The 21,772-nt window shown below is 44.8% G+C and overlaps 1 protein-coding gene across 2 annotated transcripts in view; it reads left to right on the top strand.

The window, feature by feature from the left end:
* PDCD4 (programmed cell death 4) overlaps nt 1–21,772 on the top strand; it is a 74,840-nt gene that overhangs the window by 33,373 nt on the left and 19,695 nt on the right. For both annotated transcript variants that reach the window (XM_040361637.1, XM_040361636.1), the window contains 4 exons: nt 7,001–7,222; nt 13,416–13,513; nt 13,711–13,828; nt 20,548–20,655. In XM_040361637.1, the coding sequence (XP_040217571.1) occupies nt 7,001–7,222; nt 13,416–13,513; nt 13,711–13,828; nt 20,548–20,655 (546 nt within the window). The remainder of the gene's footprint in view (nt 1–7,000; nt 7,223–13,415; nt 13,514–13,710; nt 13,829–20,547; nt 20,656–21,772) is intronic.

Below are 21,772 nucleotides of genomic sequence, written 5' to 3'. Positions count from 1 at the left end.
TCAAAATGTAACAGCACTGAAAGCTAAAAATTGGCCTGGGCAGGAAAGGGGGGGAGGGTGAAAGTGCCCAGTATTGAAGTGGTTAAAGGGTTCTACTTTTGAATTAAAAAATTAATATGTTACCTATCGACACCATCACCACTCCCCAGTCTCTGCTTCACTTACCTGCACTTTAGTGATTAGTCAGCGTGGTCATTGACCTCACTCTTTACTGATTAGTCAGCGTGGTCATTGAGTGGTCATTGACCTCACGCCTTACTTTCAATGAGTAAGGAGTGAGTAATGTACAGATCTGTCAATGGGCAGATGTGGGCAGCAGAGAGCAATGCTAAGGACCAGAAATATTTTACATCTTGTTATGAAGGTCCTTTAGAACTGGAGACCACAGTCTGCGAGGTACAGAGCGGAGGGTTCTATTGTTTTGAGAAATTGGACATTTCGTCTTTTTACTGGCACATGCATCTATGACTTATTATTGTGGGCAGTCAGAAAGAAATTGTGTGGGTTTTTTTTCTTTTCTTACAGCCCTCAGTGTTTAATGTGACCCATTTTATCCCATCTAACAACTTCAAATACAAGCTGCTATAAGCTCTTTATTCCTCCCTGCACTTTACATATTCTCACTTTCCATCCTGTATCCCTCCTTTTCCGACTTTTATTTTTTGTGCTGACATTCTTATTATACAGGATTTATATAGCGCCAACAGTTTGCTCAGCGCTTTACAACATGAGGGCAGACAGCACAGTTACAACACAATTCAGTACAGGAGGAATCAAGGGGCCCTGCTCGTTATAGAGCTTAGCAGCCTAGCAGATACTATATTTGAGAAAGTATAAATGTTTGCTTCATTACTAAAGTCTACTGTCAATGAGTCCTTGGATCTCCTAAATAATTGTAACAGGCTGCCACTGGGGTTGGTAACATTTCTGAAATAATGATATTTTCATCCAGTAGAGAAGACGGTGATGACTATAGGACCCCCATGTGATTTGTGATGAAATGTATTCCAGTAGAGAGGGAAGGAAAAGACTCTTATCTGCGGCACAGTTTCTGCTGGGGAACAATTCCCGGCGGGGTGTAGCCGTACATTCCAGAGCTCGCAGCCTTTTCTGCACCAGTTTGTGGCTGGTCCTTCTGCCAGCTTGTTAGGATCACATACCCAGCCACGCTCGGCACGGATTAGGATGAAGCAGCCAAATGCAGCAGGGAAGGATCTCATATGTTCTGCAAACCCAAAGTGATCTGATTACAAATATTGAAGATACTAACGTGTGTTCCATTTTTCCTGGTGCACAAGAAGTGTTACAGATAACAACCTAGCACTTGTGTTATTCGTCTGTTGGATCTCCCAGATTGGAGCCTCTTGTTTTGTGCCAAAATGTATGCTTTTACAGCTGTTTTATGTTATGTTCATAATTCCTAGTTTGTTGGGGTATTCATAATAAAGAGATCTGTCGTGTGTTAAGTCTGTAACAAACCTGGGTGGTGCAAAGGAAGTCTATAATGAGCCCTTTAAGACTAAAACAAGCCCTATGGCATAAAGGACAAAGGGCTAGATTCAGGTAGGGGGGCGTACAATTGTGCGGGCGTAGCGTATGTTATTTACGCTACGCCGCCGCAACTTACAGGAGCAAGTGCAGTATTCACAAAGCACTTGCTCCGTAAGTTGTGGCGGCGTAGCGTAAATGGGGCCGGCGTAAGCCCGCCTAATTCAAATATGGAAGGGGGGGCGTGTTTTATGTTAATGTAGGATGACCTGACGTGATTGACGTTTTTTACGAACGGCGCATGCGCCGTCCGTGTACATATCCCAGTGTGCATTGCTCCCAAGTACGCCGCAACGACGTATTGGTTTAGATGTGAACGGAAATTACGTCCAGCCCTATTCGCAAATGACTTACGCAAACAACGTAAAAAAGTCAAAAATCGAAGCGGGAACGACGTCCATACTTAACATTGCGTGCGCCTCATAGAAGCAGGAGCAACGTTACGCCGAAAAAGCCTTATGCAAAACGACATAAAAAACTACCGCCGGGCGCACGTACGTTTGTGAATCGGCGTAACTAGGTAATTTGCATACTCTACGCCGAAAACGACCGAAGCGCCACCTAGCGGCCAGCGTTAATATGCACCCTAAGATATGACGGCGTAAGAGACTTACGCCAGTCGGATCTTAGGCTAATGTCGGCGTATCTTGCTTTCTGAATACAGAAAGAAGATACGCCGGCGCAGCTTTGAATTTACGCGGCGTATCTATGGATACGCCGGCGTAAATCATTGCTGAATCTAGCCCAAAAACGTTTGTCTCTGCTCCTAAAGCAATAAGAATCTGATTCTAATCTGAGTATCAAGATAAAAATGTTATAAGTTGTTCTTAGAAATGCAGGTGTTTTTTTTTTTTTTTTCCCCTTTCGTCCCTCTCAATACGGGCTTGGGTTGTATGTTGTTTTTGTTTTATATAAAATAAATAAAAAGATGATTTGATTTAAAAAAAGAAATGCAGGTGGTGACACGGGAGTATCGGTGCCCATAAACATGCAGGCTTGCTGAGGGAACCTATACGCTGTCACCAGCAGTGGAAAAAAAATGATATTGGTCCAGGAAGAGCATTGAAGGATGGCACTTGTATGATGTTGAGGAGTGGCATCCTGGTTGTTCAGTGAATGCTAAGGAAGCTTCTCCCTCTTCCTGGTTGTGTCACAGTGCACAGTTCTAGCGTTTTGCATACATTGGCCCAGATTCACAGAGAGCATGGCGCACATTATGCCGCCGTAAAGTAACCCATGTACGCTACGCCAACGCAGCGCAGAGAGGCAAGCAATGCATTCAGCAAGCCAGTGCTCCCAACGCTGCACCAGCGTGGCGTGGGATTCGAAGGCGTACACCGGCGTAGGTGGAAGTGGGCGTGACCCCATGCAAATGATGGGCCGAGCGCCAGACCGATACGTATCACAAACTGCGCATGCGCCGTGACGTGGACGCATCCCCCTGCGCCTGCTCACAACCACGTTGGAACAACTGCCTAAACTACGCCGGATCACTGCGTACGGTGTGTACGTAACCTACGCCCAGCCAGACACCCGTCCAACGTAAAATACGCCGGCTTGTGTTCCCTGGTGCAGACCTTTGCATGTCTTCTGCTGGGTTGCACCTCCTTTATGGGGAATAACTTTACGCCAGACGTACAACTTGCGCGCACCTCGCGTAGCATGCGTCGGGCACACGCACGTTCGTGAATCGCCATATTTCCCTCATTTGCATGTTTGAATGGCTAATAAATGGGAGCGGCACCATGCTCCCAGCCTAAATGTGCGCCCACACTAAGCCGCCGTAAGCAAGATACGTCGGCGGGGTGTAGCCCGGTTTTAGGCGCATCTCTGTTTGTGGGTCCGGCGCACAGATACGACGGCGCACATTTGCACTTACGTTGGCGTAACTTGTTATACGTCGGCGTAAGTGCTTTGTGAATCTGGGCCAAGATGTGGTGATAGTTTTTATCTACATTGGCTTTGTTTAGTAAGAAATAATAGAGATATAGGTAGCTGAAGCTATATGCACATTTTAGCTTTAAAGTATCATTTCACCTTTTGAAAAATAAATAAATGCAAATTTTTTTTATTTTTTTTTGCAGGTAAAAAAATAAAAATGTGCATTCATTTTTTTCCCTAAGGAACCTGCAAAGCATTGAACCCGCCATCTGCTGATCGTGCGTGCAATCTCCAGATAGCGGTCTGCCCGCACCTCATATGGAGGTTACCTGAGAGCAGGAAGATCAATGGACTCCATTGATCTTCCTGTAGTTCATTGATCTTCCTGCTCTCAGGTAACCTCCATATGAGGTGCGGGCAGACCGCTATCTGGAGATTGCACTCACGATCAGCAGATTGCGGGTGCTTACAAGCGACCTTTTAGTTCATGGAGAACTACAAGCTGTCAGCTGCAATTGTAGTAGGCATTCATTCACAGGAAACTGTGAATGAATGATGTGGTCGAAGCCTGTACGGGCACACTGTTTTCAAACTGTGACAGTGGGTGTGGGGAGAAGATCCCCTGCCCGCTGTCTTAGGGAGGGGGGATCAGGGGGGAGAGGTTGCAGATGCTGGAATGTGTTACATGTTCCACCCAAAAAATTATGGGACATGTAACATGTTCCAAAGGTGATATTATCCTTTAAAAACTGGGATATAGGCAAGCTCTGTTTTCTCACTAAAAGTTAGAGACCCTGTTGTCAGACCATTTTATTTAACCAAATACAGTGTCTCCTCATAAGATTATATGTGCATTTACCTTGTGTGGACAATTAAAAGCCCTGAGACTGCTGCTGGGTGCTGCTATCTTGGATGTGATGCCAGCAGCCCTAGCAAGTGACATTCTGTAGCATTACCTTTCGCCCTTCCTCTGGGAGCTGCATAAAAGGTTATGTAGGGAGGGATAGAGGATAGGGAGGGGAGGGATAGAGGAGCTGGGCTAGAAGAAGACAGTATTTATTTAGACCACAGGTGTCAAACACAAGGCCCGCAGGCCGAATTCGGCCCTCCGGGCCATTTCATATGGCCCTCGCACCTCTCCTGCAGCTGCAGGAGAGCTCCAGCCCTCCTCTGGTCCATCCCAAAGGTGTTCTATCAGGTTGAGGTCAGGACTGTGTGCAGGCCAGTCAAGTTTCTCCACCCCAAACTCTCTCATCCATATCTTTATGGACCTTGATTTCTGCACTGATCAAAATCATTTGGTGGAGGGGAGATTATGGGGTGGGGTTGTTTTTCATGTGTTGGACTTGGCCCCTAGTTCCAGTGAAGGGAACTCCTTAAGGCCTCAGCATACCAAGACATTTTGGACAATTTCATGTTCCCAACTTTGTGGGAACAGTTTGGGGATGACTCCATCCTGTTCCAACATGACTGTGCACCAGTGCACAAAGCAAAATCCATAAAGACATGGATGAGCGAGTTTGGGGTGGAGGAACTTGACTGGCTTGCACAGAGTCCTGACCTCAACCTGATAAAACACCTTTGTGATGAAGTAGAGTGGAGACTGTGAGACAGGCCTTCTCGTCCACATCAGTGTCTGACCTCAAAAATGCGCTTCTGGAAGAACAGTCAAATATTCCCATAGACACACTCCTAAACCTTGTGGACAGCCTTCGCGGAAGAGTTGAAGTTGTTATAGCTGCAAAGGGTGGATCAACTCAATATTAAACCCTACGGACTAAGACTGGCATGCCATTAAAGTTCATGTGTGTGTAAAGGCAGGTGTCCCAATACTTTTGACAATATAGTGTATATGAGGATGGTAGCAACTGAATCGCTGTTGTCTGTGACGGTTCCCTCTATTTTGGGTAGTGTGACTGCAGCACACAGCTGTGTCCATTACAAGGGCTTTCTGCTCTACCTGCTGGACATTTAACTGGATTTGTTATTATGGGAAATGCAGCGGGTATAGCTGGGATACACAAAAGTGGTCTGGAACACCCAGAAGTCTGAGGTGGATAGGAAAATTACTGAAGATCAGGAAACCGGGAGATCTTTTTGCTGGAGTCCCCAGGATACATAAAAAAACAGGCACTTATTCCACCAGTATAGGAACACATTTTTGGGGGAAGGGTAACATAAAAAATCTGTACACAGTAAAACCTTGGTTTGAGAGCGTTTAGCAAGACAAGCAAAATGTTCTAATACATTTTTAGCTAGGTTCAGAAAGACTTAGGCTGGCGTATCAGTAGATACGCCAGCCTAAGTCTGAACCTGCGCCGACGCAAATTTAAGCCTATTCTGGTAACCAGATACGCTTAAATTAGGCTCAGATACGAGCGGCGTAAGTGTCTTATCCTAAAGTGTCATTTTTAGGCTGACCGCTAGGTGGCGCTTCCATTGCGGTCGGCGTAGAATATGTAAATCACTAGATACGCCTATTCACGAACGTACGCCCGGCCGACGCAGTACAGATACGCCGTTTACATAACGCATTATCAGGCCTAAAGTAATTCCATCAAATAGCTGGAATAGTAATGTTAAGTATGGCCGTCGTTCCTGCGTCGAAATTTGAAAATTTTACGTCGTTTGCGTAAGTCGTCACAAAATATTCCAACTGCACACCTTCCAGGAAAATGGCCAATAAGTAAAAGGGTGCTGAAACGATCACCAGCTGGGAACCGGAAAGCAAATCATGTACACATATTCGCCAGCACACCAAGGATCATTGAAAAAACGTCCAAAAATTTAATGCATAATAGCGATCCAAAAAGCAACGTTCCGAGGTCACGCAGGACCTCTTCGTCAGGCAAAAGATACAAACACAATGCAGTACACAAATATATATAGAAAGCTGTCACCAATCATTGCGTAAGTCGTCCGTGAATAGGGATTTACGTCATTTACGTCCACGTCAAAACCAATAGGACCGTGCGGCGTACTTAGCCGCAATGCACACTGGGATATGTACACGGACGGCGCATGCGCCGTTCCAAAAAAACGTCAGTCACGTCAGGTCAACCCAAATTAACATAAAACACGACCCCTCAGCCTATTTTGAATTGGGCGCGCTTACGCCCGCCGCATTTACGCTACGCCGCCGTAACTTTGCAGGCAAGTACTTTGTGAATACAGTACTTGCCTTGCAAACTTACGGCGGCGTAGTGTAAATGCCATACGCTACGCCGCCGCAACTATGCGCCCGCCATCCTGAGTCCAGCTATTTGTCTTGATATACAAGCGATGTCTTGATATAAGAGTAGCGTCATGTCACAACTGAGTATAAAAGAGAAGAGAGGCGCCTCTAAGTGTAGCAATATGGTTACATTTAATGAAGGTACAACATTTAGCAACTTATTGCTACACTTAGAGGCACCTCTCTTCTCTTTTATATCCTGTAAAAAAAAAATGCTTTGATATGCAAGTGCTTTGGATTACAAGCATGTTTTAAGAAACAAATTCTGCTCACAATCCAAGGTTTTACTGTATATGGCTAGATTTCATCATAATGCAATTTCAATTTTGTCTGCAGGAGATGTTAAAGGATTTAAACCTTGGGGAAATGAAGAGCGGTCTCCCAGTTCTGGCCGTGTCCCTGGCCCTGGAAGGAAAAGCTAGCCATCGGGAGATGACATCCAAGCTGCTGCACTATCTGTGCGGCACGGTGCTCAGCGCAGAAGATCTGCTGGCCTCATTCGACAAACTGCTTCAAGATCTGCCTGAACTCGTCCTGGACACACCCAAGGCACCACAGGTTCGTATGCACTTTATGTGAGCCGAAGAGAAATTCCACTTGGACTTGTTCTATTATAATGTCAGCTGGGTGTGGAGGAAATCAAAATAAGGTGCTGGTTTTTCTCCTTGTACTTGAGACGTTAAAAGACAGAGTGACAGGCTAGAAAATAGAGCCGTCTTCATATAAATACCTCTCTCATTGTGTATTTTGGTTTGAGCCCTAGTAGAGACCAGTAAGAACTACTAACACAACCCAGGGAAGAAACCAATTCTAGAGAATTCAGGATCCAGTCAGTCCAATCATGGGGCCAGTAGGCATGCTTAAGGCCCCTTTCACACTTGTACAACTTGTTCCACGATTTGGGGCTGCAAAGTAGCATGACAAGTTGTTCCCCATGATTTCCAATGACAACCATTTATATTAGTATGACTTCAAAGTAGTCCCTGCACTACTTTGATCCGACATTGATGCACAGTATGTTACACAGGCATTCCCTAAAATCGTGGCCGCGAATCGTGGCCACAAAAAATGGTGCGAATTTGAAGCTTAATTTAGGATAAAGTGCTTCCTGATAATAAGTAAGGCTGGCTATAAATGATAGAATTTTCTTTCCTCCCAGTACAGAAGGTGGGCTATTGTATTCTGCCAGCGGAGGGTTCAGGGAGCATTCCCGGCCAGCACAATACAGTGGTTACTGCTAGGGGCTATAGTGTGTAAGGTGCTCAGGTCCCAGGCAGTCAAGCACATTTCAAAATTCTGCCACGCTAATAATAATGTGATACAAAGCACACCAATAAAGTGAAAAAAATAATAATGTAGTTCCAATTTGAATACATAAAATGAGAGTAACAGTCCCAATCCAAGGCTGTATACATCGCTGTGTGAAAGAAGGTATCAACAAAATTCCATATTCACCACATGGGCCATCACCAACAACTGAATGGACGCTTAGCAGAATCAATGGACTCTATTACAAAGTTGATTTGGCCTGCAAACAGTATCCTATTATACAACGTTAAAGGGGTTGTAAAGGTACAATTTTTTTTCCTAAATAGCTTCCTTTACCTTAGTGCAGTCCTCCTTCACTTACCTCATCCTTCCATTTTGCTTTTAAATGTCCTTATTTCTTCTGAGAAATCCTCACTTCCTGTTCTTCTGTCTGTAACTCCACACAGTAATGCGGGGCTTTCTCCCTGGTGTGGAGTGTCGTGCTTGCCCCCTCCCTTGGACAACAGGAGAGTCAGGACGCTTTCTACGTTGCAGATAGAGAAAGGAGATGTGTGTTAGTGGGCGTCCTGACTCTCCTGTAGTCCAAGGGAGGGGGCGAGCATGACACTCCACACCAGGGAAAAAGCTACTGTGTGTAGTTACAGAGAGAAGAACAGGAAGTGAGGATTTCTCAGAAGAAATAAGGACATTTAAAAGCAAAATCGAAGGATGAGGTAAGTAAAGGAGGACTGCACTAAGGTAAAGAAGGCTGTTTAGGAATTTTTTTTTTACCTTTACAACCCCTTTTAAGACCCATGTGATTTAACCAGATCCTCATGATATTTCCGATTCACCAATAATGTATTAGGTGGTTCTCAACCTTTCTAGTGCCGTGACCCCTTGATAACATTTCCCAAGTTGTGGGGACCCCTAACGGTAAAATTATTTTCCTATCGTGGGTTGAAAGCACCCAAGGTAAGACAAGTAATTTGCGCCCCTAACCCACGGACATTTAGCGCTCCCTGAGTCCCTTCCACTCATACAGTATTAAAAGCCCTTATAGTACATTTTAGGATGTACCACTCTTTCTCTTTGTTCTCCTTTCTTTCCCTTTTTATCTCTCTCTATCCTAATTTCTTGCTTGTTATCCCCATCCCTCTCTAGACGTCTTTCTTGTTCTTTCTCTTATTCTTTCTCTCCCTTTTGTTCCTCCCACTGTTTTCCTCTCCCTTCCATGTATACTCTATTTTTATTCCTTCTCTTACACCCTGGCGGGGAGTTGGGATCAGTGGCAGTGCTGGCGGGGAGTTGGGATCAGTGGCAGTGCTGGCGGGGAGTTTGGGATCAGTGGCAGTGCTGGCGGGGAGTTTGGGATCAGTGGCAGTGCTGGCGGGGAGTTTGGGATCAGTGGCAGTGCTGGCGGGGAGTTTGGGATCAATGGCAGTGCTGGCGGGGAGTTTGGGACCAGTGGCAGTGCTGGCGGGGAGTTTGGGATCAGTGACAGTGCTGGCGGGGAGTTTGGGACCAGTGGCAGTGCTGGCGGGGAGTTTGGGATCAGTGGCAGTGCTGGCGGGGAGTTTGGGACCAGTGGCAGTGCTGGCGGGGAGTTTGGGATCAGTGGCAGTGCTGGCGGGGAGTTTGGGATCAGTGGCAGTGCTGGCGGGGAGTTTGGGATCAGTGGCAGTGCTGGCGGGGAGTTTGGGATCAGTGGCAGTGCTGGCGGGGAGTTTGGGATCAGTGGCAGTGCTGGCGGGGAGTTTGGGATCAGTGGCAGTGCTCGCGGGGAGTTGGGATCAGCCAACTTAGTTGCTCTTGATCAAGGTCATCTTCTGATCTGAGAACTGTAGTGGGAACTTTTAAAGGCAACTCTAATCACAGGTAGTGTTACTCATTGTGTCTCCGACTTTGTGATTTCTCGTAGCAGTGGCGCCTATGCTGAAATCAGCAGATAGGGTCTCCTCCAGCCCCTCCCTTCACATTACTCACCAGTCAGCTGACCTCTAGTCCCTGCCCCCCAGCTATACCATGAACTAAATGGGCAGCTGTGAAGAGGCTGAGTGGGCGGCCGCAGGCTTCAGGAACAGCCCAGGCTTTGGTGACCCCTGGCAAATCCTCATTTGACCCCCAAGGGGGTCCCGACCCCCAGGTTGAGAACCACTGTATTAGATATACATGGCAACAGTTGTAATGCAGGATTCCTCCATAAAAATCACACTAGAAATGCCCACATAATGTGAATCTGTAAAACAATTTTTTTTTAATTAAAAATAAAATAAAAGACTACTCGCACTGGGTCAAAAAAAAAGGTGCTGTACATTTAGGACATGCCCAGGCCATGTAACAAGTGCTTTCAGGTAATACAAACAATTCAGACAGGTGTGGCGAAGTCACATGACTTTGTGGGCAATGGAGGAATCCTGCATTACAACTGTTGCCATGTATATCGAATACATAACTGGTGAATCGGAGATATCATGAGGATCTGATTAAATCACATGGGTCCTTATATCGTATAATAAGATACTCTTTTGCAAGCCAATTCAACTTTGTAATAGTCTATTGATTCTGGTAAGAGTCCATTTAGTTCTTGGTGATGGCCCATGTGGTGAATATGGTAATTTGTTGAGGCCTTCTATCACGCAGCGGTGTATACAGCCTTGGATTGGGACTGTTGCTCTCATCTTATGTACCCGGATTTTTCGGCGTATAACACGCACCCTAACTTTAAGAGGGAAGTTTCAGGAAAAAAACTTTCCACAGCCCCCTGCATATAACACGCAGGCACAGTTTACCCTCTATTTTCAGGGTAAAAAAGTGAGTGTTATACGCCAATAAATACGGTATTTAAATTGGACTTGCATTATTATTTTATTTTGCACTTTATTGGTGTGCTTTGCGTTGTTGTTATAAGTGCGGCAGAATTTTGTTTATTTAATTGATTGCACAATGTGTCCGACTGTCTTTTTTGCCAGCGTCTTATTTTGCACCTGTCAGTGGTTTCTATTATAAACAAGCACATTTCAAAGAATTATAAAAATCGTATCCAATGTGTGGTCATGCCCTCTCCTCAGCAACCCACATCCATGGGGCTTGATCACACTTCATTACATTTCTAACACTCAACAAATGCTCCTATAGTGTTAGTATGGGCGTTAGACTCACATTAATGAGCTTTAGTATGGCCATTAGACTTGCGTTTTACAAGCGTTAATGACGAGTTGTTATAAATTGTTATAAGGCATGTTAAAACCGCTCTACAAATGCCTATTCCATTACAGGAAATAATCTAATCTTAACGCCCCACAACTGCACTGCAGCTGCCTGCCAGAGCGTTTGCGAAGGGTTACCATAGACTTGAATGGGAGGTGCTGAAAGGTTTCAAATGCCTCCTGACTCGACATGAGGCTTCAATTTTGAAGCAATGCTGACGGTTCGTGTTTTCATGGTGCGAACAGCACTGCGTGCTGACCATTGTATCACTTGCATAGACATTTGAGGGGCGTTTTTAATGCCTCTCCAAAGCCCTGCTTTAATTTGCCAGTGTGAACTTGGCCATACAGTAAGGAACAGCCTATGTAAGCTGTGCTGTGGGGGATAAGTGCATATTTATAATATTGCAGGATGTCAAGATCTGGACTGTGTATAAGCTGCTCTACTAATGTGAGAAAAATAACTGTGTTTTTAAAATGTACATTGTTTTTAGTAAATGTTTTATCCCTAAAAGGAGTTGGGTGACGTGTGACACTTTTTTAACTATAGAAACAACTTGGCACCAGCTTCTTTTGAACATATCAGCAACCAGAGTCCTCCTGGGTTTTGTCTTGGCCTGAATTACCTTAAAAAATGTTAATAGTTAGTCCCCTGTTTATGCTGCCTGGCAAAATTACAAAAGTCTGTGATGCATACAATATGTATGTATCATTGGTGTTCCCGGAAGGAATAGGGCTGCTCCATCATCGGTGTTCCCGGAAGGAATAGGGCTGCCCCATCATTGGTGTTCCCGGAAGGAATAGGGCTGCCCCATCATTGGTGTTCCCGGAAGGAATAGGACTGCCCCATCATTGGTGTTCCCGGAAGGAATAGGGCTGCCCTATCATCGGTGTTCCCGGAAGGAATAGGACTGCCCCATCATTGGTGTTTCCGGGAGGAACAGCGCTGCCCCATCATTGGTGTTCCTGGGAGGAATAGTGCTGCCCCATCATTGGTGTTCCCGGGAGGAATAGTGCTGCCCCATCATTGGTGTTCCCGGGAGGAATAGTGCTGCCTGCCCCATCATTGGTGTTCCCGGGAGGAATAGTGCTGCCCCATCATTGGTGTTCCCAGGATGAATAGCGCTGCCCCATCATTGGTGTTCCCGGGAGGAATAGTGCTGCCCCATCGTTGGTGTTCCCGGGAGGAATAGCTCTGCCCCATCATTGGTGTTCCCAGGAGGAAAAGGGCTGCCCCATCGTTGGTGTTCCCGGGAGGAATAGTGCTGCCCCATCGTTGGTGTTCCCGGGAGGAATAGCTCTGCCCCATCATTGGTGTTCCCGGGTGGAAAAGGGATGCCCCATCATTGGTGTTCCCGGGAGGAATAGTGCTGCCCTATCGTTGGTGTTCCCGGGAGGAATAGGGCTGCCCCATCATTGGTGTTCCCGGGAGGAATAGTTCTGCCCCATCATTGGTGTTCCCGGGAGGAATAGGGCTGCCCCATCATTGGTGTTCCCGGGAGGAATAGCGCTGCCCCATCATTGGTGTTCCCGGGAGGAATAGCGCTGCCCCATCATTGGCGTTCCCGGGAGGAAAAGGGCTGCCCCATCATTGGTGTTCCCGGGAGGAATAGCTCTGCCCCATCATTGGTGTTACCAGGATGAATAGCGCTGCCCCATCATTGGTGTTCCTGGGAGAAATAGTGTTGCTCCATTGTTGGTGTTCCCGGGATAAATAGCTCTGCCCCATCATTGGTGTTCCCAGGATGAATAGCTCTGCCCCATCGTTGGTGTCCCCGGGAGGAATATTCCTGCCCCATCATTTTCATTATTACTTTAAATAAACAAATAAATTGCATATTAATTTTTTTTTTATGATTTTATCCGATTAATCAAAACAATAATCTGCCAACTAATCGATTATGAAAATGCAGCCCTAGATGTTACAGCCCTAGATGTTGCACATCCTATTGTGTGGTAACAGTTTGGGGAAGGCCCTTTTCTGTTTCAGCATGAGTGTCCCCCCTGTGTACAAGGCCAGCTCCATAACAACCTGGTTTGATCGGTTTGGTGTGGAGGAACTCGATTGGTCTGCACAGAGCCCTGACCTCAATCCTACTGAACACCTTTGGGATGAACCGTCCAGGTCTTCTCATCCAACATCAGTAGCTGACCTCACACATTCTTTTTTGGCTGAATGGGCACAAGTTCCCAAAATCTTGCGGAAAGCTTTCCCAGAAGAGTGGAGGATGTCATGGCAGCCTTTTTTTCTGAGAAGAATGAAAACATAAAAAATCTTAATCTTGTCTTTGCAGCTGGTGGGTCAGTTTATTGCCAGAGCAGTTGGTGATGGGATTCTGAAAAGGAGCTACATGGAGAGTTATAAAGGCACGGTGGACTGTGAACATGCCCGGTAGGATTCATATATATGTATTTTAGCCGTTTTTGGTAATATATTTTAATAGGCTATTGTGCGGAAGTCAAAAGTCTCCCAATTTGAGGAGCAACAAGATGGGGCCAGAAGTAGTCAAAAAGCCACTGAAGTTATTTGGGGGAAACGTGGCTTAATGGCTAACCATTGTAACATTGAACTGTATGTTCTGTCTCCAGCGCTGCCTTAACCCGGGCAACAATTCTGCTGACTATGAGCAGAGGAGGAAGAAGCAGAATTGACAGTGTTTGGGGGACTGGAGGAGGTCAACAGCCTGTCAAAAATCTGGTTAAAGAGGTAAGTATTTTTGTTTATTGGATATGAAATCATTACTGTCAGTGCTTGCAAAATTTAGCAGATTAGATGACTTAATAGGTAATAAATAGTGATGCCCCCAAAAATTATCGCCAAAAATAGGGGTTTTCAGAATTGCGCCAAAAAGGGGGAAAAAAAGTGCTGATAATGGCTCCTGAAAATACCTGCGATTTTACCTTGTTAATGGTTTGTGACTCAAAAACGCAACATGGGTGCAATTTTAATGCGTTCTTGCTGCGTTTTTCAAAGCATATCAATAGCGAGGAGTGTTATTGGTGCGGTTTGCTAAAAATGCAGTAAGCAGGATTTTTAACACCGCTTCAGAAGGTGCCGATAATGGCCGACAATAAATTCATATTTATTTTAGTTACCGTAGTCTTTTCAGCTATAATGCCGTTTTAGTCATATTGTAATAATCTCTATTGTTTAAGTCGTATTTTAGTCTACTAAAATCTCCTGTACATTTTAGTAGACTAAAATTGGATGCGCTTAGTTACATTTTAATTCATTATTTAAGCATTTCTTTACAATTGCCAAACTCATTATATACTCCTGGAGAAAAATCGAACAACATGTTATTTATGGTATTAAGGTTTGAACATGCATTACAGACCCAGATTTAAGATATTTAACGTCTTTATACATAAAATCAAGTTTCATAAACAAGCAAAAATATTGGGGCAGATTCACATACAATAGGACAGGCGCAGCGTATCAGAGATGCGCTACGCCGCCGTATCTTACCTGGCGTAAATTCGAATCCAGGAAGAATTTGCGGCGTAGTGTTTTTCTGGCGGCGTATTTGAAATTGGGCGGGTTGGGGGCGGGTTTCATTTAAATTAAGCGCGTCCCTGCCCCGAATGAAATGCTCATGCGTCGTCCCTAAATTTCTCGCTGTGCATTGCGCTAAATGACGTCGCACAGATGTAATTTTTTTAACTTGGACGTGACTTACGTCCATCCCTATTCACGGACGAGTTACGCAACAAAAAAAAAAATTCAAATTTCGACGCGGGAACGACGGCTATACTTTAACATGGCAAGTCTATCTATACGCCACAAAATAGCAGCTTTAACTATACGCCGGAAAAAGCCGACTACAGATGACGTAAGAGAATGCGACGACCGCGCGTACGTTCGTGGATCGTCTGAAAAAGCTCATTTGCATACCCGACGCGGAAAACTACGCAAACTCCACCCAGCGGACGCCGAAGTATTGCATCTGCGATCCGAAGGCGTACAAAGCCGTACGCTTGTCGGATCTTACCCAGATGCCGTCGTATCTTGGTTTGAGGATTCAAACTAAAGATACAACGCGGGAAATATGAAAGTACACCAGCGTATCAGTAGATACGCCGGCGTACTTGCTCTGTGAATCTGCCCCATTGCTTTTATACAAGCAGAAGTACAACTTGGGAAAAAAAAAAAAATATATATATAAACTCTGTTGGCTGTAATGCCATTGCACATATTACCCGAATATATTACCAACATTAAATATAAAAGAAAAAAATAAGTCTGTCTTAATTTTTTTTTTCTTTTAGAAGCTTACTCAAAGCCCCCTACATATTCCTATGTGGTAGTGCATTGTTAATTTTGATGTCAAATTTCCATTTAGTTTTGGTCAGTCTTTTGGCTAAAAGGCCATTTTAATTTTAGTCGTATTTTAGTCACCTCAATTTCTTTAGTTTGTATTTAGTCAACTAAAATCGTATTAAAAAATCAAATATAATTAAACCGTAAAACCGTCAATTTCGGTTTCGGCCAAGTGCATCCTGAAATTTCGGTTTCGGGACCAAACTTTTAATTTGGTGCATCTATACTGCAAATATTTTATCTTTGAGTCCAATTCATGAGGGGGCATACTGAACCTTTGCAGAGAGACCACTGCTTCAAAAGAGTAATGCCGTGTACACACAATAATTTTTCGGCATGTAAAAAATGACGTTTTTAAAAAAATTCATTTAAAATGATCGTGTGTGGGCTTCACATCATTTTTCGGGTTCTGAAAAAAAATAAAAATTCGAACATGCTGCATTTTTTAACAACGTTTTAAACTATGTTGTTTTCTCGGGTTGTAAAAAATTATCGTGCGTGGGCTAAAACAACGTTAAAAACCCGCGCATTCCCAGAAGCAGGTTATGAGACGGGAGCGCTCGTTCTGGTAAAACTACCGTTCATAATGGAGTAAGCACATTCATCACGCTATAACAGACAGAAAAGCGCAAATCGTCTTTTACTAACAAGGAATCGGCTAAAGCAGCCCAAGGGTGGCGTCATCCGCATGGAACTTTCCCTTTATAGTGCCGTCGTACGTGTTGTACGTCACCGCGCTTTGCTAGAGCATTTTTTTTTAAAACGATGGTGTGTGGGCAACGTTGTTTTAATGATGAAGTTGGGAAAACGTCGTTTTTCTACATGCCGAAAAACGTTGTTTTTTTTTCATGCTGAAAAATGATCGTGTGTACGCGGCATAAGCGTCCTTCTCTGCAGCATGTTGGCGGAGGGGACAGGGTTTTCTTTGCAGGCTGTGACTGCTTTCTAAAGAAAACAGCCCATAAAGCTTAGTTCACACAGGCTGAATGTCGGACATCGGCCGGTTCTATGAAAAGCGATCATTTTTTTTTCATTTTTTTGTGCAACCTGCTGGGTCGCACAAAAAAAATAGTGGTGTGTACTAGGCTTAAAGTGGGAGTAAAGTCCCATGGATGATTTTTACTATAGGTAAACCTATAATGAGGCTTCCCTATATAGGTACAGTAAATATCTCTTAAACCTGGACCATTTAGAAGATATTTACTTGCGAAGCCACCAGTGACATCACCGCCGCATGCGCTCTAAAGAATCGGCATTCCGTCCCGTTCCTTCAGAACCCTGTGCCGCGAACAGCGGCTCCTGCATGCATGTTCTGGAGTGATGTCATCGCGGCTCATCCAATCTAAGGACCTAAGCCTGCCAACCCGGACGGAAGACCGGGTGAAGAAGGAAGGCCTGTCAGCTGTGACAGCGCACCTGTAGAGGTCTTCGTTTTTAGGGTTCGTTTCACATAATGTGCTAGTATGCAATGCAAACTAACTTTGCCTTGCAGGTTTGAAAAGAAAAGGGTGGTTTACTACTTGCACATATTTTGATTGCAAGACTTTGCATGCCTTTTGATTTAATGACCCTGCAACATATTTAAAGATTGAAAATGAAAGTTCAGTTGGGCTTTAAATACATTTTTGATATGGCTTTCAGTTTTTTACAAACTTACTTTTTTCTTTATTTTTGTAATTTGAAATTATGAATTGGAGAATTGTAGATAAGCCAGTAAGGGGAGCTGTCATTGCTACTGCTGTTTATCCTTGGACCCATGCTGGTGAAATAAATCAGTTTGCTGGTGACAGATTTAACTATTTGTTGACAGTTGTCTCATTAGAATCATATTAATTTCTGTGAGCAGCAACTGTGATGACTGTTACATTTCACAGTAGCAAAGAGATTTAATTGCCAATGTGGCTTTAGTTTTTCCACTTAAATCCTGTAAAGATAAGGTATTAGACGTGCAGGTAGGGAGTCGGGCAACTCATAGACTTGTATTGTGAGGAGAGCAGTGTTGCACAACCGCTGTGCAGCGCTGCAAAGTAGGGGGTAGAAACTGTCTATGCATTAAAGCGGAGGTTCCGCCGATTTTATTTATTTTTTTAAAAGCCAGCAGCTACAAATGCGGCAGCTGCTGACTTTTAAAAAATGGACACTTACCTGTTCAGCGCGCCCGCGATGTCAGCAGCCGAGGCTGAGCAATCGCTTGGTCCTCTGCAGCTTCCGCCGCCATCCTCGGTGAGGGAATCAGGCAGTGAAGCCTGATGGCTTCACTGCCTGATTCCCTACTGCGCATGCGCGAGGATCGTGGCGCGCCGTCACTGGTCCCCGGTCTCTCCTGGGAACAGTGTTTCCCAGAAGACAGCGGGGGGGAGTGACAACACAGGCTGGATTCCCTGCGGAGATCAGACCCGGAAGTGGTGCAAATACCTGTCTCAGACAGGTATCTGCACCCCCCTCCCCCCTGAAAGGTGCCAAATGTGTCACCGGAGGGGGGGGGGGATCCAAAAAGCGAAGGTTCACTTTTTGTCTGCCCCTCATATACATACACTATATAATTACAAACTATACATAGAAAATGAACTGTTTATAACTTTCTACTGATGGCACTCAGCCCAAGACAGAACTCATGCACACAGGCTTAAAATTTCTGCATACAGATCTGTAATTTATACCGATTTGAACTCCGCAGTATTATAGGCCATCAGCCTATGTACACTGCTCCATTTTCATTTAGCTGTGTATAATAAAACTACAGAAATATGCTTTCACAGTCCTGCAGAGGGACTGTATTTTACATTGGATATAGGTAACCGTTTGTGCCAACGTTTAAATGCATACAAGGACCCTACTGGCTGTTGTTTACACACTGTGGATGTTTACATCTACCCCTGAATGGGGGATTTGCGTGGCGGTGTTTCGTCCGCTTTCACCCTTCTCAGAGTATCCTTACTATGGAGGAGTGCGGGGTGTAGCAAGATGGCGACGACCCATCAGAATTGGTAACGGAAGTGATGGTCCGTTGCCGCTGTTTTGCTACACCCCGCACTCCTCCATGGTAAGGATACTCTGAGAAGGTGAAAGCGGACATCTTGTTACACCGGAGTTTTGCATTTTACACTTATATTTAACAGTATAGGGGGTTAATATACTGAAATCCAGTACTTAGAACTCCATCTGACTGTTATGATGTTGCATTTTAAAAGCAGAAGTTCCATTTGCTGCTTTTAAAATTCAATATCTAACCAGTCAGATGAACTTCTAAGTTCTGTATTTCACTATATAAACTCACTTCCCTGTTAAAAATAAGCGTAAAATGGAAAACTCCGGTGAGTGTAACAAGATGTCCGCTTTCACCCTTCTAAGAGTATCCTTACTATGGAGGAGTGCGGGGTGTAGCAAGATGGCGGCAACGGAACGTCACTTTCGTTACCAATTCTGATGGGTCGCCATATCTGACGAAACACCGCCACACAAATCCCCCATTCAGGGGTAGATGTAAACATCCACAGTGTGTAAACAACAGCCAGTAGGGTCCTTGTATGCAATTCTGACGGGTCACCATATCTGATGAAACAGCGGCAGCGCAAGCGCAGAATGACTTTGGCTTCAGACTTCCAGAATCGGCTGTGTACATTCTCTACGTGCGCTGCCACATTAAAGCAGAACTTTACCCACAACAACTTAATAAAAAATAATGGCCCGGATTCAGAGAGCAATTGCGCCTGCGTAACCATAGTTACGCAGCGCAATTGCTTACTTGCCCGCGCGTAACGAGTGTTCTCTATTCAGAAAGCTTGTTACGCCGACTGCAGCCTAAGATATGTGTGACATAAGGCTCTTATGCCCGCATATCTTAGGCTGCATTCTTGCGATGGCCGCTAGGGGGCGTTCCCGTAGTGGTCAGCGTATAGTATGCAAATTGCATACTAACGCCGATTCACAACGTTACGCGAGCCCTGCGTACGCAGTTTACGTTGTTTGCGCACGGCGTTTTTTTGCGTAAGGCTGCCCCTTCTATAGCAGGGGCAGCCAATGCTAAAGTATACCCGTCGTTCCCGCGTCGCGAAATTTGAAATTTACGTTGTTTGCGTAAGTGAATCGTGAATGGCGCTGGACGCCATTCACGTTCACTTTGAAGCAAATGACGTCCTTGCAAAATCATTTACCGTAATGCACGTCGGGAAAGTTTCCCGACTGAGCATGCGCACTACGCTCGGCACGGGAACGCGCCTAATTTAAATGATTCCCGCCCCCTACGGGATCATTTAAATTGCGCGCGCTTACGCCGGGCATTTTTCCGGAGCGCCCTCGCAATTTACGGAGCTACTGCTCCGTGAATCGAGGGTAGCGCAGAAAACTTGCGGGGGCGCAGGGCAAAAACAGTGCCCTGCGCCTACGTAAAAAATGCGCATATCTTACTGAATCTACCCCAATGTTCCTTAGCAAGGAGCATACATTGCACATTATAATAATTATGCTACCAAAATTTGTGTGTGCTGTAAATTGCGCCCAGCATTGCTCTTGTTTCTTCTTGCTGGAGGCTGCCATTTTGCTGAAGCCTAGCGCCCCTGAACAGCAGTAAATCATAAAGTGGATCTAGATAGACCCATCAATTTAATAGTTTCAAAAAAGTTACATTCTTGGAATTCCGGGATTCCTAACTGTTACACTTGCTTGTTTCCTCAATCAAACTGGCAAATCATCACATGGCTGGTATTGCAACTGTTTACATGTGCAGCACCATGGCAGTTGCAGATCAAACAGAAGCAGCTTCATAGGCTGTAAAGGATAGGAGAGTTTTTTTTTTTTTTTTAACATAAAGTTTATTTATTTTAAATAGAAAAAACAAACAAAAACTGTGGAAAGATAGGAGGAGAGTTTAATTGTGCTTTAAGGCTGTCAGCAGATTGGCCTCTACAATCTCATCAGTGCCTAAAAATGGAGAGTGACTGAGCATGTGCAGAGCACGGTGAGATTACTGGATTTTAAACAGTATAGACACTTATTTTTAATGGTTTTTAAAATACAGTAGCTATAGCATGACTTTCTGACTAAAAATCCACTTTAATGACCCATTCAGGGGGAGTAATTGTTGTTTTCTGTCTCCCTTGGATTAGATTGACATGCTGCTGAAAGAATTTGTGTTATCTGGGGAAGTATCTGAAGCCGAAAGATGTCTTCAGGAGCTGGAAGTACCTCATTTTCACCATGAGCTTGTATACGAAGTGAGAATCTCTTTACACCTTTCCCTGGCTGTTCATTCACCGCATTACCATTCACCTTGTTTTCTTTACAATGAATATTAATCCCTTTATGACCGCCCAATACATATGTGAAGCATAAAAAGGGTGGGCTTTAACCACTTACCCCCCGGACCATATTGCTGCCCAAAGACCAGAGTACTTTTTGCGATTCGGGACTGCGTCGCTTTAACAGACAATTGCGCGGTCGTGCGACGTGGCTCCCAAACAAAATTGGCGTCCTTTTTTTCCCACAAATAGAGCTTTCTTTTGGTGGTATTTGATCACCTCTGCGGTTTTTAGTTTTTGCGCTATAAACAAAAATAGAGCGACAATTTTGAAAAAAATGAATATTTTTTAGATTTTGCTATAATAAATATCCCCCAAAAATATATAAAAAAAAATTTTTTTTCCTCAGTTTAGGCCGATACGTTTTCTTCTACATATTTTTCGTAAAAAAAAATCGCAATAAGCGTTTATTGATTGGTTTGCGCAAAAGTTATAGCGTTTACAAAATAGGGGGTAGTTTTATGTCATTTTTATTATATTTTTTTTACTAGTAATGGCGGCGATCAGCGATTTTTTTTTCGGTACTGCGACATTATGGCGGACACTTCGGACACTTTTGACACATTTTTGGGACCATTGGCATTTTTATAGCGATCAGTGCTATAAAAATGCATTGGATTACTATAAAAATGCCACTGGCAGTGAAGGGGTTAACACTAGGGGGCGGGGAAGGGGTTAAGTATGCCTGGGTGTGTTCTTACTGTGGGCGGGGGGGGGGGGTGGCCTCACTAGGGGAAACACTGATCCTCTGTTCATACATTGTATGAACCGAAGATCAGCATTTCCCCTGCTGACAGGACCGGGAGCTGTGTGTTTACACACACAGCTCCCGGTCCCCGCTCTGTACCGAGCGATCGCGTGTGCCCGGCGGCGATCGCGCCCGCCAGGCACACGCACGGGAGTCGGGGGCGAGCGGGCGCCCCTAGTGGCGGCTGGGAGAGAGGACGTCATATTACGTGCTCTCGCCCAGCAGAGCCACCTTGTGGACGTATTTCGACGGCGGGCCGACGGCAAGTGGTTAATGCTCACACAC

This window comes from Rana temporaria, chromosome 8 (genome assembly GCF_905171775.1).
Source record: "Rana temporaria chromosome 8, aRanTem1.1, whole genome shotgun sequence".
NCBI lineage: Eukaryota > Metazoa > Chordata > Amphibia > Anura > Ranidae > Rana > Rana temporaria.
Note: the sequence above shows the minus strand (reverse complement) of the source record. Positions and strands in the feature narration are given on the sequence as shown.